General features: G+C 48.9%; 1 protein-coding gene across 1 annotated transcript in view; it reads left to right on the top strand.

Moving 5' to 3' along the window:
* The window catches only part of LGR6 (leucine rich repeat containing G protein-coupled receptor 6), a 118364-nt gene that overhangs the window by 67205 nt on the left and 36697 nt on the right, over positions 1-14462 (top strand). Inside the window, exon 5 of the mRNA XM_047077254.1 lies at positions 9634-9849. Coding sequence (XP_046933210.1) covers positions 9634-9849 — 216 coding nt within the window. The remainder of the gene's footprint in view (positions 1-9633; positions 9850-14462) is intronic.

Here is a 14462-nt window from a genome sequence, read left to right as displayed (position 1 = left end):
CTATAAACACTGGGGTGCATGTGTCCCTTCAAAACAGTACACCTGTGTCCCTTGGATAAATACCTAGTAGTGCAATTGCTGGGTCATAGAGTAGTTCTACTTTTAGTTTTCTGAGGAACCTCAATACTGCTTTCCAGAGTGGCTGCACCAGCTTGCATTCCCAAAGAGATTTCTTTTCATGGAATGGAAAGGGCCTTTCAGGACAAGCACTGACATCTTGCCAAGGAGAAGGCTCATCAATAAACCTGGACTGAGTGGTGTCTACTTCAAGGTGAAGAGCTTTGGCTCAAGGATTGTCTAGGTTCTCTCTTCCCTCCCCTGACCTTTACCATCCTAGACAGGAATAAAAGTTGTTAGCTGAGGCAAAGGGTGGACTTGCCTAGCATTCACTTCCTGCAGCCCCCGTGAGCTAGGGGATCAGGATGATGGGGCAGCCTGAGGTCCCCCAGGACATGAGCAGCATTGGAAAGACTTCTAGAATTATGTGGCTGACCCTGGGCCCCTCTGTTCTATGCAGCTGAAGGATATGAGGCGTTTACATCAGAGTTCCTGGCCTGACAGTCTTGGAAAACTCAGTTTGCTTTCCCTTGGTGCCTCACACCCCTCTTGTCTGTACCTTTTCTGATTTCCTGGGGCCTGTGCCCCAAGAGCCTTACTTTTTCATAAGGAGAACTTGGAATTCTGCACCAGAGACAGACTCCCAACTCTCTCCCTGCCCTCTGCCTTCACCCATCCCTCCCAATCCAATCCCAACATGGGAGCCTCAGTGATCTTCCTAAAATGCCAATTTAACCTGTGACCCACTATAATCTGCCCCTTTGCAGCTTTCATTGTCTCATCTCTGGACCCTTCTCACTCATGTGTACACCATTGACTATTCACCAGACACCCTTCCTGCCTCTGTGGTTTTGCCCTTTCTGCTCCTTTGGACTTGCATCCCCTTTTCTAATACTGCCTCTTCGGAAAACTCCTCCTCCTCCCTTGGGAGCCAGCTCAAATGCCACCTTCTCCGTGAGGTCTTCTGGATTTCTCACAGACAGAAAGAGTGGGACCCAGCTTCCTGAGCATTTTCTATACACTTGACTGAAGTATGTATAGCTGTGGGTTTAAAGCCACAGGCTTTGGAGTCAAACAAATGGCTTCACCTCCATGAGCCTCCTTTTCTGCATGTAAGACGCAGGTAATAAGATTCCTACTCCATCGGAATGGGGTAGAGATTCAATATGAAAATATACGTAAGATGCCAAACACAGCTGGCAATCAGCTAACTCTCAATAAATGTTAGCTAAAGAGTTTATATTGTTTTTATTAAATAATAAATAGTCTGAGAGCTCCTCTGGAGAGGGACTATGTGTTATACTATTTGAATCCCAGAACTGAGAACAATACTGGCCTAACAGTAGGTATTCAGTGAATGTTTAGTGGATTTAATCCAATCCACTGGATTGAATTTTTTAATCCTTTTTGATTGAACTAAATCCAATCCGACTGAATTCAAGACCAAAGGAATGACAGTGATTGAGTTGAGACTAATGTAATGAGGGGCATTTCAGGCAACCCCATGGGTAGTGGGGAAATATTTGGGGGTAGCAGAGACCTTACAAGGTCCCTCATGGAACCACAAAGGGCCTTCACAGGAGGCAGGCTGTGGTCTCTACAAAGGGAGCCTGGGAGGGTGTCAGTGTGTCTGAAGGTAAAGTCATCTGAGTACTGGGCCCAAGCTGGTTGAGTGTGCCTGGTCCCCAGATGCACGAGCCCTCCCTAAGCAGGGCCAGAGCATTCTATGGGCAGGGAGCACCCCCCATACACACTGTTAGAGCCCCATGGCCCTCCATGCGGAGGCTGGTGGCTGGCACTTGTGGCTGGTGCTGGGGCCTGCTGCCTGTGGAAGGCCCTGGAGCACCTCCTCGCCACTCTGCAGGTGCCAGCCTGCTCTCTGCTGGAACCCTCGCCTTCCCTGGCAGGCTTTCCGTCAGGGCTGTTGGTCCCTCCAGGCAATGAACGGCTCCCACATGGAATATTTTCCCCACAGAATAACCATTTCCATAGTGGCTGCTTTTTGTTCTTTTTTCACTTTCAATATCCTCCCCCTTCTACTCTGCCTGTACTCCACTCCAACCAGAGCCTGAGAGGCTCCCTGCCCCTGTACTGCCCCCTTGTCCTGCTGAAAGTCACCTCTGTGCCTGTATGTGCTGGGGATGGGGACTGGGGCTTTTGAGGTGAAAATCCAGACTGGGTTTTGCTCAGAGCAGCTAGTTGACAACTGGGTGCCAAATAGACAGTCCTTGTCCTCAAGGTACCTCACCGCCAACCTCTTTCTTACCCTCATACTCATAATCAGGAATTGAGAACAGAAGGTCTGGCCCACAGCTTTTGAGGGTTTCTGAGCTCAGGAGCAATACTGGCTTCGTGGGCATGTGGCCTGTGCAGTTATTCAGGACTTTGGCTCAAAAGATTTAGTGCTCTGCTGTTGCCATCTTGAAATTCTCTCTCTTTTTAAAAAAATGTTTATTTATTTTGAGAGAGGGTAGAGAGAGAAAGAGGGGGAGAGAGAGAATCCTAACCAAGGTCTGGGCTGTCATTACAGAGCCGGACATGGGGCTCCATCTCATGAGCCATGAGACCAGGACCTGAGCCAAAATCAAGAGTTGGATGTTCAACCTACTGAACCACCCAGGCGCCCCGCCATCTTGAAATTCTTAATCATTTTTGAATAAGGGTTTTCCATTCTCATTTTGTGTCTATCCCTGTAAATCACAAGCCCATCCTACTGGGGAAGGCCTGCATTGTGAACAGCTTCAAGCAGAGAAGCAAGTAGCTAGGTAGGAGTGAGAGTTGGGGCAGAGAAGCACCACCAAACTCAGTGAGCCAGTCACAGGATGAAAGCTGTCTCTGAACTTCTGAAATGGCACCTTGGCTCTCCTTTCCTTCTCTGCAAAAACCTGATGGGCTGACAAAGGAAAGGGATACTCCAGAGCCTAAGATGGGCTGTGGATACTTTCTTAAGATGGGGGACCACATCACAGAAGGGGCCCTAGAAACACAGATTCTGTCTAGATAGATGAGAAACAATAGTCTTCCCTGAATGTCCCCAGCCTTGTAGAGCCCACTTCAAGCCTATCTATCTTCATGGATCCTGGTTTCTAGATTCTCTTTGCTCCTAAGGATCTTGTCCTATAATCACCATAGCCTCTCATATCACATGGCTCCAGCCTGGAGAAAGGACTCAAGTCACACATGACCTGAGTGTAATAGAACAGAAAGACCCTTGCTTTCTTCTCCCTGCTGGCCTCTTGATCCTCCCCTGGGACATGCTGACCTTTAGATTCAAAGCCAGCCTGTGTTCAGGGAGCAGGTACTGTGTGACAGGCCCTGAGCTTGGAACTTCACATTCATGATCCCTTTTAAATGAATACCTGGTGACATCTGTGGATCAGCTGGTGGTCCACTAGGAGCCCTGAATCTGTCCCTCTAGTCTTGTATTTGACTAAGATCTGGTAGGAAATAAGATGGATTAAAGAAGGAAATTCCAGAAAGAATCCATTAGGTCAATCTAATGCCCTATGGGCTGTAAGGGACTTTGGTTTCCAGATATAAATATGCTTCCTGCAGCTGAGAGAGGTGTGTGTCTTTCTGTCATCCTATCCTTTTAGGGAAGCCAGGCTGATGGAAAGAAGTAGAAAGAAGCCCTGAGTTTGAGTCCCAGCCCTGCTACTCCCTTTGGGCATTTCTCTTTATCTCTCTGGGCTTCAGGTTCCTTATATAAAATGAGTGAGGCTGCCAGGCTCCTTTAGGCTGATATAATGTGGTTCTGAGTTTACACTATTGTCCTTCTGGGTCACTGTCAGTGAGCAACTTCTTGCTGTCTAACCCAAATATCTTCTGCCGCTACTTGCTTCCTGTTAGGTCTTTATCTCCTTTTAGTCCAACAAGACCAGGCCCCCCAAGTCGCCAGCTCTCTGGAATGTCCTATGGCCAGGTGACTTTCAGACCACCTGCTCCTTGGGACTTGGACTTGGAGGGAAGGGCCCCCAACCTTCACTTAAGCTTTTCCTGCCCCCCTTGCCTGCCTCAGCCTCAGCTCTGGGTCGGGGGAGTGTGATAAGCCCTAGAAAGGTTAAATTGTTTCTGCAGAGCCCAAGCAAGCCCAAACTGGCCTGTGAGGTCCCAGCGAATCTGCCCTACTGCCGCAGGTAAGAATTATAGTCAGGAATCAGTCAAGCAGGCTAGGCCCACGTGGGAGAAAGAGAAGGGCTGTTGGGGGTTGTTGATTTTATTCCAGAGCTTAATTGGTATAATTGCTCTTTTCTTCCTGCCAAACCAGAGTCCGTCTGGATTGGCCCTCCCACCTGCGGATGGGGAACAGCTCAAAAAGGTCCATTAGTCCCAAATGGAGAATTCTGCTGGTTGCTTACAGGTTCCTTTGTCTCCCACCCAGATGCACGGGAGCCTGGCCCACTTGCCCTAGAGGGACCTCAGGACAGCCTGAACCCTGACTCAGGGGGGGTCAGGCAGCTTCCTCAGACAGCACCCATCCTGCCAGATCTGAATTTATGTTTAGGGTGAGCTGGAAGTCCAGGCACATCACTCAGGCCAAGGTAGGCTTGGGCTGGGATGTGGACCCAGCATAGCGTTGCTGGATTTAGCAAATAAAAAGACATGTTGACCATTTAAATTTGGATTTCTGATAAATAACAAATAACTTTCAGGATAAGTATGTCTCATGTAATATGTGGGTTGGAGCCCAGGTAAACCTGAATTTCAGATACAGGGAGAGAGTGGAAGGGACTTCTTGGGGGCTCCCCAAAGTTCAGAGGTCCCTGAGGGAGGGAGGGTATGTCCCATAAGAGGAGAAGGAGGAAAATAGAAGCCAGTACTGCTCCATTTTCTTCCCTGCTGCCTCCCCCACCCCACTCTGGGCTCCTCAGGAAGCCCACCTCAAAGGGGGTGCTCTGTCCACACAGCCAAACCCACCAGGAGGATCCATAACTGCCAGGTTCCCAGTTTCTCCCTTGGGTCCCCAGGGCCCCTGTGGATAGCCTCCTTGTTAGAAGGAAAGGTAATTCTGGGTAGCAGGCCTCAAATGGGGCGTTTTGTCTGCATTTAACCTCAGTCTCTGAGATGAGCAGGTAGTCAACCTATATAGCTGAAGAAAGCAACCCAAAAGTGTTAAGAGAGGGGCTTTGTGACTAGATCTGATGGCTAAGCTCACACTTCCTTCCTGCTCACCAGAGCCCCTGGGTTAGAGTCGCCACATAAAATAGGAATATTGCATGGGATTTACTAATTTTAAAAAGTTATTCCTTGTGGGTGTGCTTCGGTGACTCAGTTAAGCATCTGACTCTCAGTTTCGGCTCAGGTCATGATCTCACTATTTCGTGAGTTCAAGCCCCGTGTTGGGGAGAGAAAATCTGCTTGGGACTCTCCCTGTCTCTCTCTCTCTCTCCCTCTCCCTCTCTCTCTACTTCTCTCCTGCTCACATTGTCTCTGTCTCCCTCAAAATAAATAAATAAACATTTAAAAAAATTTTTTTTAAGTTATTCCTGTGTATCTGAAATTTGGGTTTACCTGGGCTCCAACCCACATATTGCATGGGGCATACTTATCCTCAAAATTATGTGTTATTTGTCTGAAACCCAAATTTAAATGGGCCACATGTCTTTTTATTTGCTAAATCCAGCAACACTATGCTGGGTCTACATCCCAGCCCAAGCCTACCTTGGCCTGAGCGACGTGCCTGGATTCTGCTCACCCTAAACACAAATTCAGATCTGACTGATTTCTTCCACGTGTTCATCCCACCTTCTTCATTTGTCAGTTTGCTTGATTTCCCTCTCTGGCACGTCCCTGTCCCCAGGTATCAGGAGCAGGGTTTCAGGCACCTTCCTTCTAACATGCTCCACCACCCCGCTCCAAGAGATCTACAAGCCCAGCTGGGAGAGGCATTCTCTCCAATAGAGCAGAAAGGGGCCCCGGGGGTTCATCCAGCCCAGCCCTTTCCTGGGGAAGTATTATCCTGAGCCAGGCTTGTGCTTGGCCCAGCCTGGTAGAAGTGACCCCTCTTGGACCCTCCTGCCTCTGGGTTGCACAAAATGCGGGAGGTGGAGTAATCAGGGCCATAGGTTACATGTGAAAGTGTGCACATGTGCATGCATGGGCACACGTGTGTACTCACACATATGCATATGCACGAGAGGTAGCTTCCAAATGCCGCCAAAGCCACAGGGTAAGAGACGGTTTCCCCCCTGCCCTGCCCCAGCACCACTTTCTGTCTGCCCCATAGCACCTTCCCTGTGTCCATATACCCGGGGCCATTGTCTACCAGGGGCTCGGTCATGGCCTCTGCCCTGATTCTCAGGCTTTGTCAAATAGAGCAGCAGGTTCCCACCCTCCTCATGCCCCCCGGTACCAGCATCACACAGCGGTGAGGCACATGGCTTTCGGCACCAGACAACCTGGGTTGGAACCCCAGCTCTGTGGCTCACTAGCTAAGAGACCCTGGGTGGCTTCATCTCTCTGTAAAATGGTGCTAATCAGACCTACGTCGTGGAATTGCTACAAGAGCACAGATCACACACTTGCACCTGGCGTAGGACAAGGTCTCAGTAAGCAGAAGCATCGGTTGCTATTGGTGTCACACTTGTCACTATAGGATTGCTCCCAGCCCAAGGCTTTAGAGAGAGAGGGAGCACCCCCCACCTTGGGGATTCAGGCCTCCTGGGTCTGTTCTACCCTTTAGGTAAGCAGTTGCAGAGAGCAGGACGCAGGCCTGTCTGACAAGCCATGCCCTAGCTGTCCTGGTCCCCTATATCCAGTGGGTTGTTGGGCCTTATTGATTTGACTTCCTAAGGATGTCTGAAATCTGTGCCAACTTCCCCCATCCACATTGGCCCTGTGTTGTCCTGCTTTGAGGCCTTCACTCATGATACCCCGCTTTCTACCTCTCCTTGTCTGAATCTTATCTTTTCTTAAGGCTCTCTCAAAGGTCACTCTGCCTGTGTAGTTCTAAGATTCAGGGCTTGGCTGTCTGTCTGTGGTCTCTGAGAAAGCTGGGGCCAAGATGCTGCCCTCACTGAGAGGAAGTAAGTAGGGCAGTGGCATTCTGACGGGGTGCTAAGAAGACCCCTGGAATTGCTGGATGACTTTGTTGTGACAGGGAGCCTGCCAGGCCAGCAGCGTACTCTCCCGAGTCAGGAGCAACAGGGGTCACCATCAGGAGAGGACACTTTTTGGGACTGAATACCAGAGGGGCAAAATTTACTTCTCAAGCTTTATGGGTATGGCTATCCCTTTCTGGACCAGGAGGTTGTGTAAAGCAACTATCTCTTTGCCTGTCTTCCGGCCTCCAATATGGCCCTTCTCCTATACCAACAAGGTCAACAGAGGAATCTCTCTGAAACAGAAATCTGGCCATTCTTCCTTCGCTTTAAACCCTTCAGTGGCTCCCTGTTTCCCTGAACATAGCATTGCTCACAGGGCCCAGCAAGCTCTGGCTCCGCCCACCCGGCTAGCTCCACCTTACACTTTTCTCTCCTGTTTCCCCTCTCTCCCCTCCTGTGGCCCTACCTGACCACTTTCAGTCTCCTACAACGCTGCACCCTCAATTTCCCATATGTCTTTGCTCTGCTTGGAATTCTTTTCCCCATCTCCTCCCCTGACCGGCTCCTCCTTGGCCACCAGGTCTGCATGTAAACATCACTTTGTCCGGGAGGCTCTTCCTGAGGCCCACACACCTGTGCTTCCCCCGTATCACTGCACTCTGAATATGGCTGACTTTCCCACTGGATTGCAAGCTACATAAGGAAGCACAGGGACACTGTCTTCTCGGCAGCTGATACTTATCCAGTGTTTCCCAAATTTGTCTGTGGGAAGAAGCATCTAGGGTGTTCTTTAGAAACAGATTCCTAGGCCCCACCCCAGACCTTCTGAACTAGACTACCCTGGGGAGGGGCTTGGGAGTCTGTATTTTCATAAGCTTCCAGTCAGTCAGACCATTAAGGGTATAGTGACCACCATTGGTATAGACTATATCTGGAGTGACATGCCTTGCCAGTAGAGGGCACCTACTGAAGGGTTTTTGATCCCATCAGGTGAGGTTTCGTGTAGGTGGGAGGTCTTTCCTAATCACAGCTTTCAAAGACTATCTCAGTCAGTTTGCTTTTCCATCTAAGGTTCCAGCATTGACCTGTCCACCATTCCCCTTGATGGTAAGCCAGGAGTGTCTCCAAGTGGTGCTTAAGATGTTTGGCAAGAAGAGCACTGGTAAAATGGCTTATGGAAGAGATAGAAGCACTTCTGGACCTTCCTCTGCACACCCTGAACTCCAGTCACATCAATTGTCCTTTAGGTTCAGGATTAGGGAGTCTTAGCGCCTTTGTGGACAAAGGCTGGGTTTCAGTGACTTAGGTGCCATATACCGTGTGGGAGAACCATGCCTCAAGACAAAGCCTCCCTTCAAGATAGAAAAGTCTAGGAGTAGACCAATGGTCACAGGCCAGCTTGTCTGGTGCCCATGGGACCAACCACCCAGGGTGATCTGATTTCAGCCCAAGAGACCAGGAGGCAGAAGACAGTAGCATATTGATAAAGGACATCACAGATGGGATACACCTGTAAAAAGCTAAGACAGGCTTGTCTTGCTGGGCTGAACTTCTAGATCTTTTAGAATTTACATTAGAAGTTCTCATGAAACCTAGGAATCTCTGGTTTTGCACAGACAGGATCACCACCATCTATTTACCTGTTCTGCAAAGTAGCATATCAAGGACTTCAACTGTATTATATAGGGACCTCCCATAGGTAATCACCTGAGCAAGAAGCCCCAGGACCTTGTCAGGAGCTTCATCTAACCACTGGGTCCTTGAAGAGACAAAGAGCAAACGATACTAGGGTTGGGTGACAGGGAGTGGCTAGTGTCTTTGGGGAGGCATTTTCTTTGCTTAGGTCCAGAGGGAAAACATTTCCCCCTGCAAATGTTGGGAGCATCCCCACTCTATGACCTTGAACCGGACAGGGTTGGGAAGAAGAGTGGCACACCCAAAGCAGGGGAGCTAGGCCATCAATTTATTTTTATTTATTTATTTATTTATTTATTTTTTTTCAACGTTTATTTTATTTTTGGGACAGAGAGAGACAGAGCATGAACGGGGGAGGGGCAGAGAGAGAGGGAGACACAGAATGGGAAACAGGCTCCAGGCTCCGAGCCATCAGCCCAGAACCTGACGCGGGGCTCGAACTCACGGACCGTGAGATCGTGACCTGGCTGAAGTCGGACGCTTAACCGACTGCGCCACCCAGGCGCCCCTAGGCCATCAATTTAAAAGCCTGAGGGTATGAGGGAAATATTGGTTATCCACAGATGGGCTATGGGTTCAACAGTGGGTCTGAGAGGAAGAGTTGGTATCATAAATAGGAACATATGGCATAAAGAATCAAGAATTCTGGGTTGGAATGGAGGCAAAATATGGGAGCTTGAACAGGTGGGGTATAGGATAAGTGGTGGCCAAGTCGCAGCTTTAGTCCTAGGGTACTTCAAAGGCTTGTTGGGGTCCTGGCTGGCCCAGCTCGGCCCAGTCCCAAACCTTGGTCTGTGTCTTGCCCTGGATTGATCTTCTCCATCCTCTCTTCCACCAGGCGCCTAGATGCCAACCTCATCTCCCTGGTCCCGGAAAGGAGCTTTGAAGGGCTGTCCTCCCTCCGCCACCTGTGGCTGGACGACAATGCACTCACCGAGATCCCTGTCAGGGCCCTCAACAACCTCCCTGCCCTACAGGCCATGACCCTGGCCCTCAACCGCATCAGCCACATCCCTGACTACGCCTTCCAGAACCTCACCAGCCTTGTGGTGCTGTGAGTGCTGCTCTGCCTCCCACTCTGGGGTGGTGGGGGGAGGGGTCCTGCTGGGGGCTGCATGTTTACTCCAGAGTTGGGTTGGAAGCCTGGATTGCTTTGCTCTTCTCTACATGTTACTGAACCGTCTGGCCTCAGTTTCCCCTTTATAAAATGAGGATGATCATCCCCTGTTGACCCCATGGGGATTATCATGAGGCCAAATGACAGTAGAGCTGTAGAAGTGCTCTTACACCATCATCAGAAAGCAGAAATTAACCTATTTGTTTCTCACTAGGCAAATATAATAACTATACCAAGCTAATTGGACTACAAGTCAAGAATCTCTTAAATGATTTCTACCATATTCAACAATCAGATGGTGCAGTCTGATGCTTTGGCACCAGGATAGGATAAATTCATCTCAGTTCCCAGGCCTGGAGAACCAGAGAAATGCCATCACTTGTAATTAGACACCAACACCCCATCAGGGTAATTACCTGGGAGATAGTATCCCTGGCAGGAATTGGGGACTGGGCTTACCTCTGCCTCCCCAGTGAGAACTTTAGAGTGCAAATTAGTTCCCAGCTAATTGCTATGAGTGATTGGTAAGTTCAGAGGGTAATTACTAAGGGTTTGGAGGTCATGTGTAATTGCTTTGGGTTACACACTAATTGCTAGGGAACATATGTGTTAGTGACGCTGCTAAAATGGCAACCTTGACTCCCTTACTCTTGAAAATCTGGTGTGATTTTCCAAATCAGAGAACAGTTGATGCTTAGATCCATTTGAAAGGTGAAAAATCAGGCACCAATTTGTTTGTCTAATTCTCTGTCCTGGGAGACTAGAGAACCAAGATGAATATCCTCATGGATCATGTTTTTCTATCAGGATGGCCAGTCCATCTCTCCTTCTGGAAGTCACTGAGGGTATTTACACAAGGCAAACAGAACAAGGTGACTGATTCTAGTTTTGGTGACATCCCTGTGACACCCTGAGGGAATGGGGTCAGATGTCTGCAAGAGACAAGACTGGGAAAATGAAGATCACATGATGGGTCCCAGACAAATGAACAGCAGCAGGCATTTTCAGAACTCCTATGTGGACACTGACGATTCTAAGAAGTATGAGAACAGCTGCTGCCCTCCAGGGAGGGGTTGACACTCTAGTTGAAACAGCAGAATAAATGTGGAAAAAGACAGCTAATGATGTAATGCATGCCAAGATAGCTGATGATAGATACAGGTCCATGCAAAGTAGGAATACTGGGGCGGTAAAGCAAATGTAGAGGGTAAGAGGGAAGGCTTCAGGGGGAAGGTGGGTGGGTCCTGGACCTGGAAAGATGATGAAGAATGAGATGGTGAAGACAATGACATTGTTCCAAGCCGTGTCGTGAAGACACCGAGGGGAAGTTGGGGTGTTTGGCGGCCGGCGAATAGGCCAGTCTGGTGGGAGCAGAGGATCCTCGTGCAAAGTGTTGGAGAAAAGGCTGGAAAGGTGGGTTGAGGGACTCACAGTGTCAGAGCAGGAGGTTTGGCTTTTGTCCATCACTGGGGAAGGAGAGCTTGAAGGTTTTCAGGCAAAGATGAGAAGGAGGTATTTTAGGAAGACTGATTCAAAGGGATGGGAACGGGGAGGCAGTTAGGAAGCTCTCGTTTATCAACCAAAGTCTAGTTTAAGGAGGTGGCAGAAGGAACAGAAGGGAAGACATGACGGAGGGATGTTTTGAAGGAAGAATCAATCTGATTTAGAGATTTTCAGAGGGTACAAGACCAGGAGGAAGGGAAATCAGAAATGACTCCTAAGTCTGGTTGGGAACCAGGGAATTGGAACAGTTGGCCTGCTGCAGATCCAGGAGGGGTGAGGGCCCCGCTGGGCAAAAGGAAGGACAAGAGACTAAAGAAAGAAAACCTACTGGGGCAGGAGCAAAGCTGAAGGACAGCTGGCCCCTCTGCGTGAGACAGGGCCAGAAGCATTACCCCTTTGTCCTGCCTCCAACTCACCTGAGAGGGGAAAGGAGGCTGGAGAAAGCTATCCAGGGACTATGGGACGAGCTACAGAAAGACCTAGGAGGTAGATAAGGAAGACCGTGTGATAGGAAGTAAGAAAGTTTGGTTAAACCCAAGTGGTGCCCAAGGGTCTGGCTGGAGGTGTCAGTAGATAAGTGGGGTGGAGGAGGAGGGGCTTCTCTTCAACCTGAACCCAGGGCTTGTATCAGGCTGCTCTGATATACATGCAACTCCTTCCTATCACCGCTCTAGCACTGACAAGACCCTGGGAAAATGCTTAATCGGGTGGTGTCAGTGGTACAAATCTTGTCTCTTCATTTGAACCATAAGCCCCAACAGTCTGCCCCAGCCTGGGCTGCTGGAGGTGTCCAGGATGTCCGGGCTGAATGAATGATGTGGGACAGCAAGTTGGAACCCTGGAGCCAGATATTTGGGAAGCTGAGATGGTGTAGACCAGAGATGCTGGGGGAGGTGGAAGGGCCTGGAAAATGGAGACCAGAGTTCAGCAGGGGGCAGAAGAAATGATAAGAATTTGGTGACAGTCAGGATACAGGCATGGAGGAAACGGAGAAAAGTAAAACCCCTTGGAAAGGGGTGACAGTGTATTCCCAGGATGCAAGGAGCTGTGTTTTCCCTATCGAATCAGAAACTCCATATGGGAGGGGTCTGTCTCCCCTTGGAACCTGGTGGTGCAGGTGGACAAGGATGGGGAAAGCATACAGGACCCATGACTCTCTCGACTCCCATCTCTATCCATCTATGTTGGATGGGGTTTTCTTGTTTTGAACAACACCTTGCAGGCCTGAGGGATTTCTTCCCCTTTTAAGTGATTTCCTTTTTCTGCCTGAAAAGGCTTTTTAATTCTTTAACTTTGATAAATTAATTCGAATATGTCACAGTGTAGAATGCTCTGCATCTGATTTTCCTGAGACAATGGATGCTTCTGAGCTGCAGATTCCCTGCTTTCTCCACTTTAGAGAATTTTTCTTCTGTATTATATGTTTGAATATATCTCCCATCTCATTTTTGGATTCTCTCCCTCTGAGACATCCATTACCCCTGTGGTTGAATCACCTTTATGTCTCCTACATCCATCCGTTACGGTTTTAGCCTTTTTGTCTCATTCAGCCACCATTCGCCATGGTTATCTCAAGTTTTTTCTCTGACACCCACTCAATTTTCAGCAGTGTTTACCCTGTTCCTTGGCTCAAATCTCTTGACAATTTTTTTTTAATAATGTAGTTTGGGTCCCCAGCTTGTTTTTGTCGTCCACGATGCCATTTCTCTTTCATTTTTAAAATTTCGCCTTTGAAATATTATTTTGGGAGATTGTTTTGTAGCAGGAGGCCACTGTGGTAAATTTCCTTCTGCCCTCCTCCATTAGTTATATTTTTTTCCTTGGCTTGGAACTTTACCTGCTTTTGGGTGCTCTCTTCTTCCCGCCCTCGGTCTCCCTGGTACATCCATAATTGCCATGTGAATCCTTTGTTCTGGCCTCTGCCTAGAAAGCTGTCAAGTTGTTCTCAGTCTGTCATCTTTGGGCCCCATAGGTTCTCCCCTCCAAGCTAAAGTTTGTGGGCTAGTATTGTGGGTAGAGGAGGTTCCGTCCGCTTTTCTGTAGTAGAAGCAGGGGGAGTGTGCTCTGAAGGGGGAGCCCAGTCTTTGTCAGACAGCCTGGGCTCTGCTCTGTCTGCAGAGTCAGAGTGTATTAACTGTGTGAGTTCACTCCCTCCACCCAAGAATCCCCTTGGGCTTCAAGTCATTTCCTCCATTCAGTGAGTAGCCTGGAGCCTTTATTTTACTCCCCTGTTTCACCTGTTTCCTCTGGAAGCCAGAAGTAGGGAGGGGAAAAGAACATTATTTAGATTGGGGGGTTTTAAGGGAAATTCTCAGGATTTTGTTTTCTTGCCAATTCAGTTCCTGAAGAAAGGGGGAGATTATTAGGAGTTCCAGAGTTTTCCTTGGTCTCCAGTTTGTGCAGTTTATTTACATTAACTTATGTCTCTGTCTTTGCTTTGTTGCTACTTATATTTGGGCTGGAGACAGGGGTCTCTGCTATTTTTGCTTCTTTCGTTAGGAATCCGGAGAAGAACATTCTGTCACTTATTTTCAATTCGCTATTTACCTTGGAAGTGTCTTCCAAATGGATCTTTTACATCTCGGCAACCTGTGTGCACTCTGGCCAAGCCCTTCACCATCCTGCGCAGACACACGTGCTCATCTCTACCTCCCCACCTTTGTCCACCTGTTAACTCTGCCTGGAATGTCCTTCTCTCTGCCTGTCCAGATCACCTATCCTTCAAGGCCCTGCTCTGGATCACCACCTCTGTAAAGCCTTCCCTGACTCCTCTGGTCTCACCAGTCTCCCATCTCTGAGCCTGTCTACAGCCCTCTCCAGCTATAACAGAAAGCTTAGCCTTTAATTATATGTTGTCTGCAGTGGTTTGCTCTTGGCTCCCATAAGCGCGTCTGGCCACTGAGTCAGGCAGGCTGGGTCCTGGGGAGCAGGACCGTAGAAGAAGCCTCAGACTGGAGCCCTCCTGACATCAGGCCTCTCTCCAAGAGCTTAGTGGGAGCCTGCCTCAGCCTTGGCCTTGGGCACTCCTCTTGCATTTTCCTTCAATA

Source organism: Lynx rufus, unplaced genomic scaffold, assembly GCF_022079265.1.
Source record: "Lynx rufus isolate CCGP_SWC_20201006 ecotype Redwood Valley unplaced genomic scaffold, mLynRuf1.p SCAF_15, whole genome shotgun sequence".
Taxonomy (NCBI): Eukaryota; Metazoa; Chordata; class Mammalia; order Carnivora; family Felidae; genus Lynx; species Lynx rufus.
The sequence above is the reverse complement of the archived record's forward strand: the minus strand, read 5'-3'. Positions and strand labels throughout refer to the sequence as shown.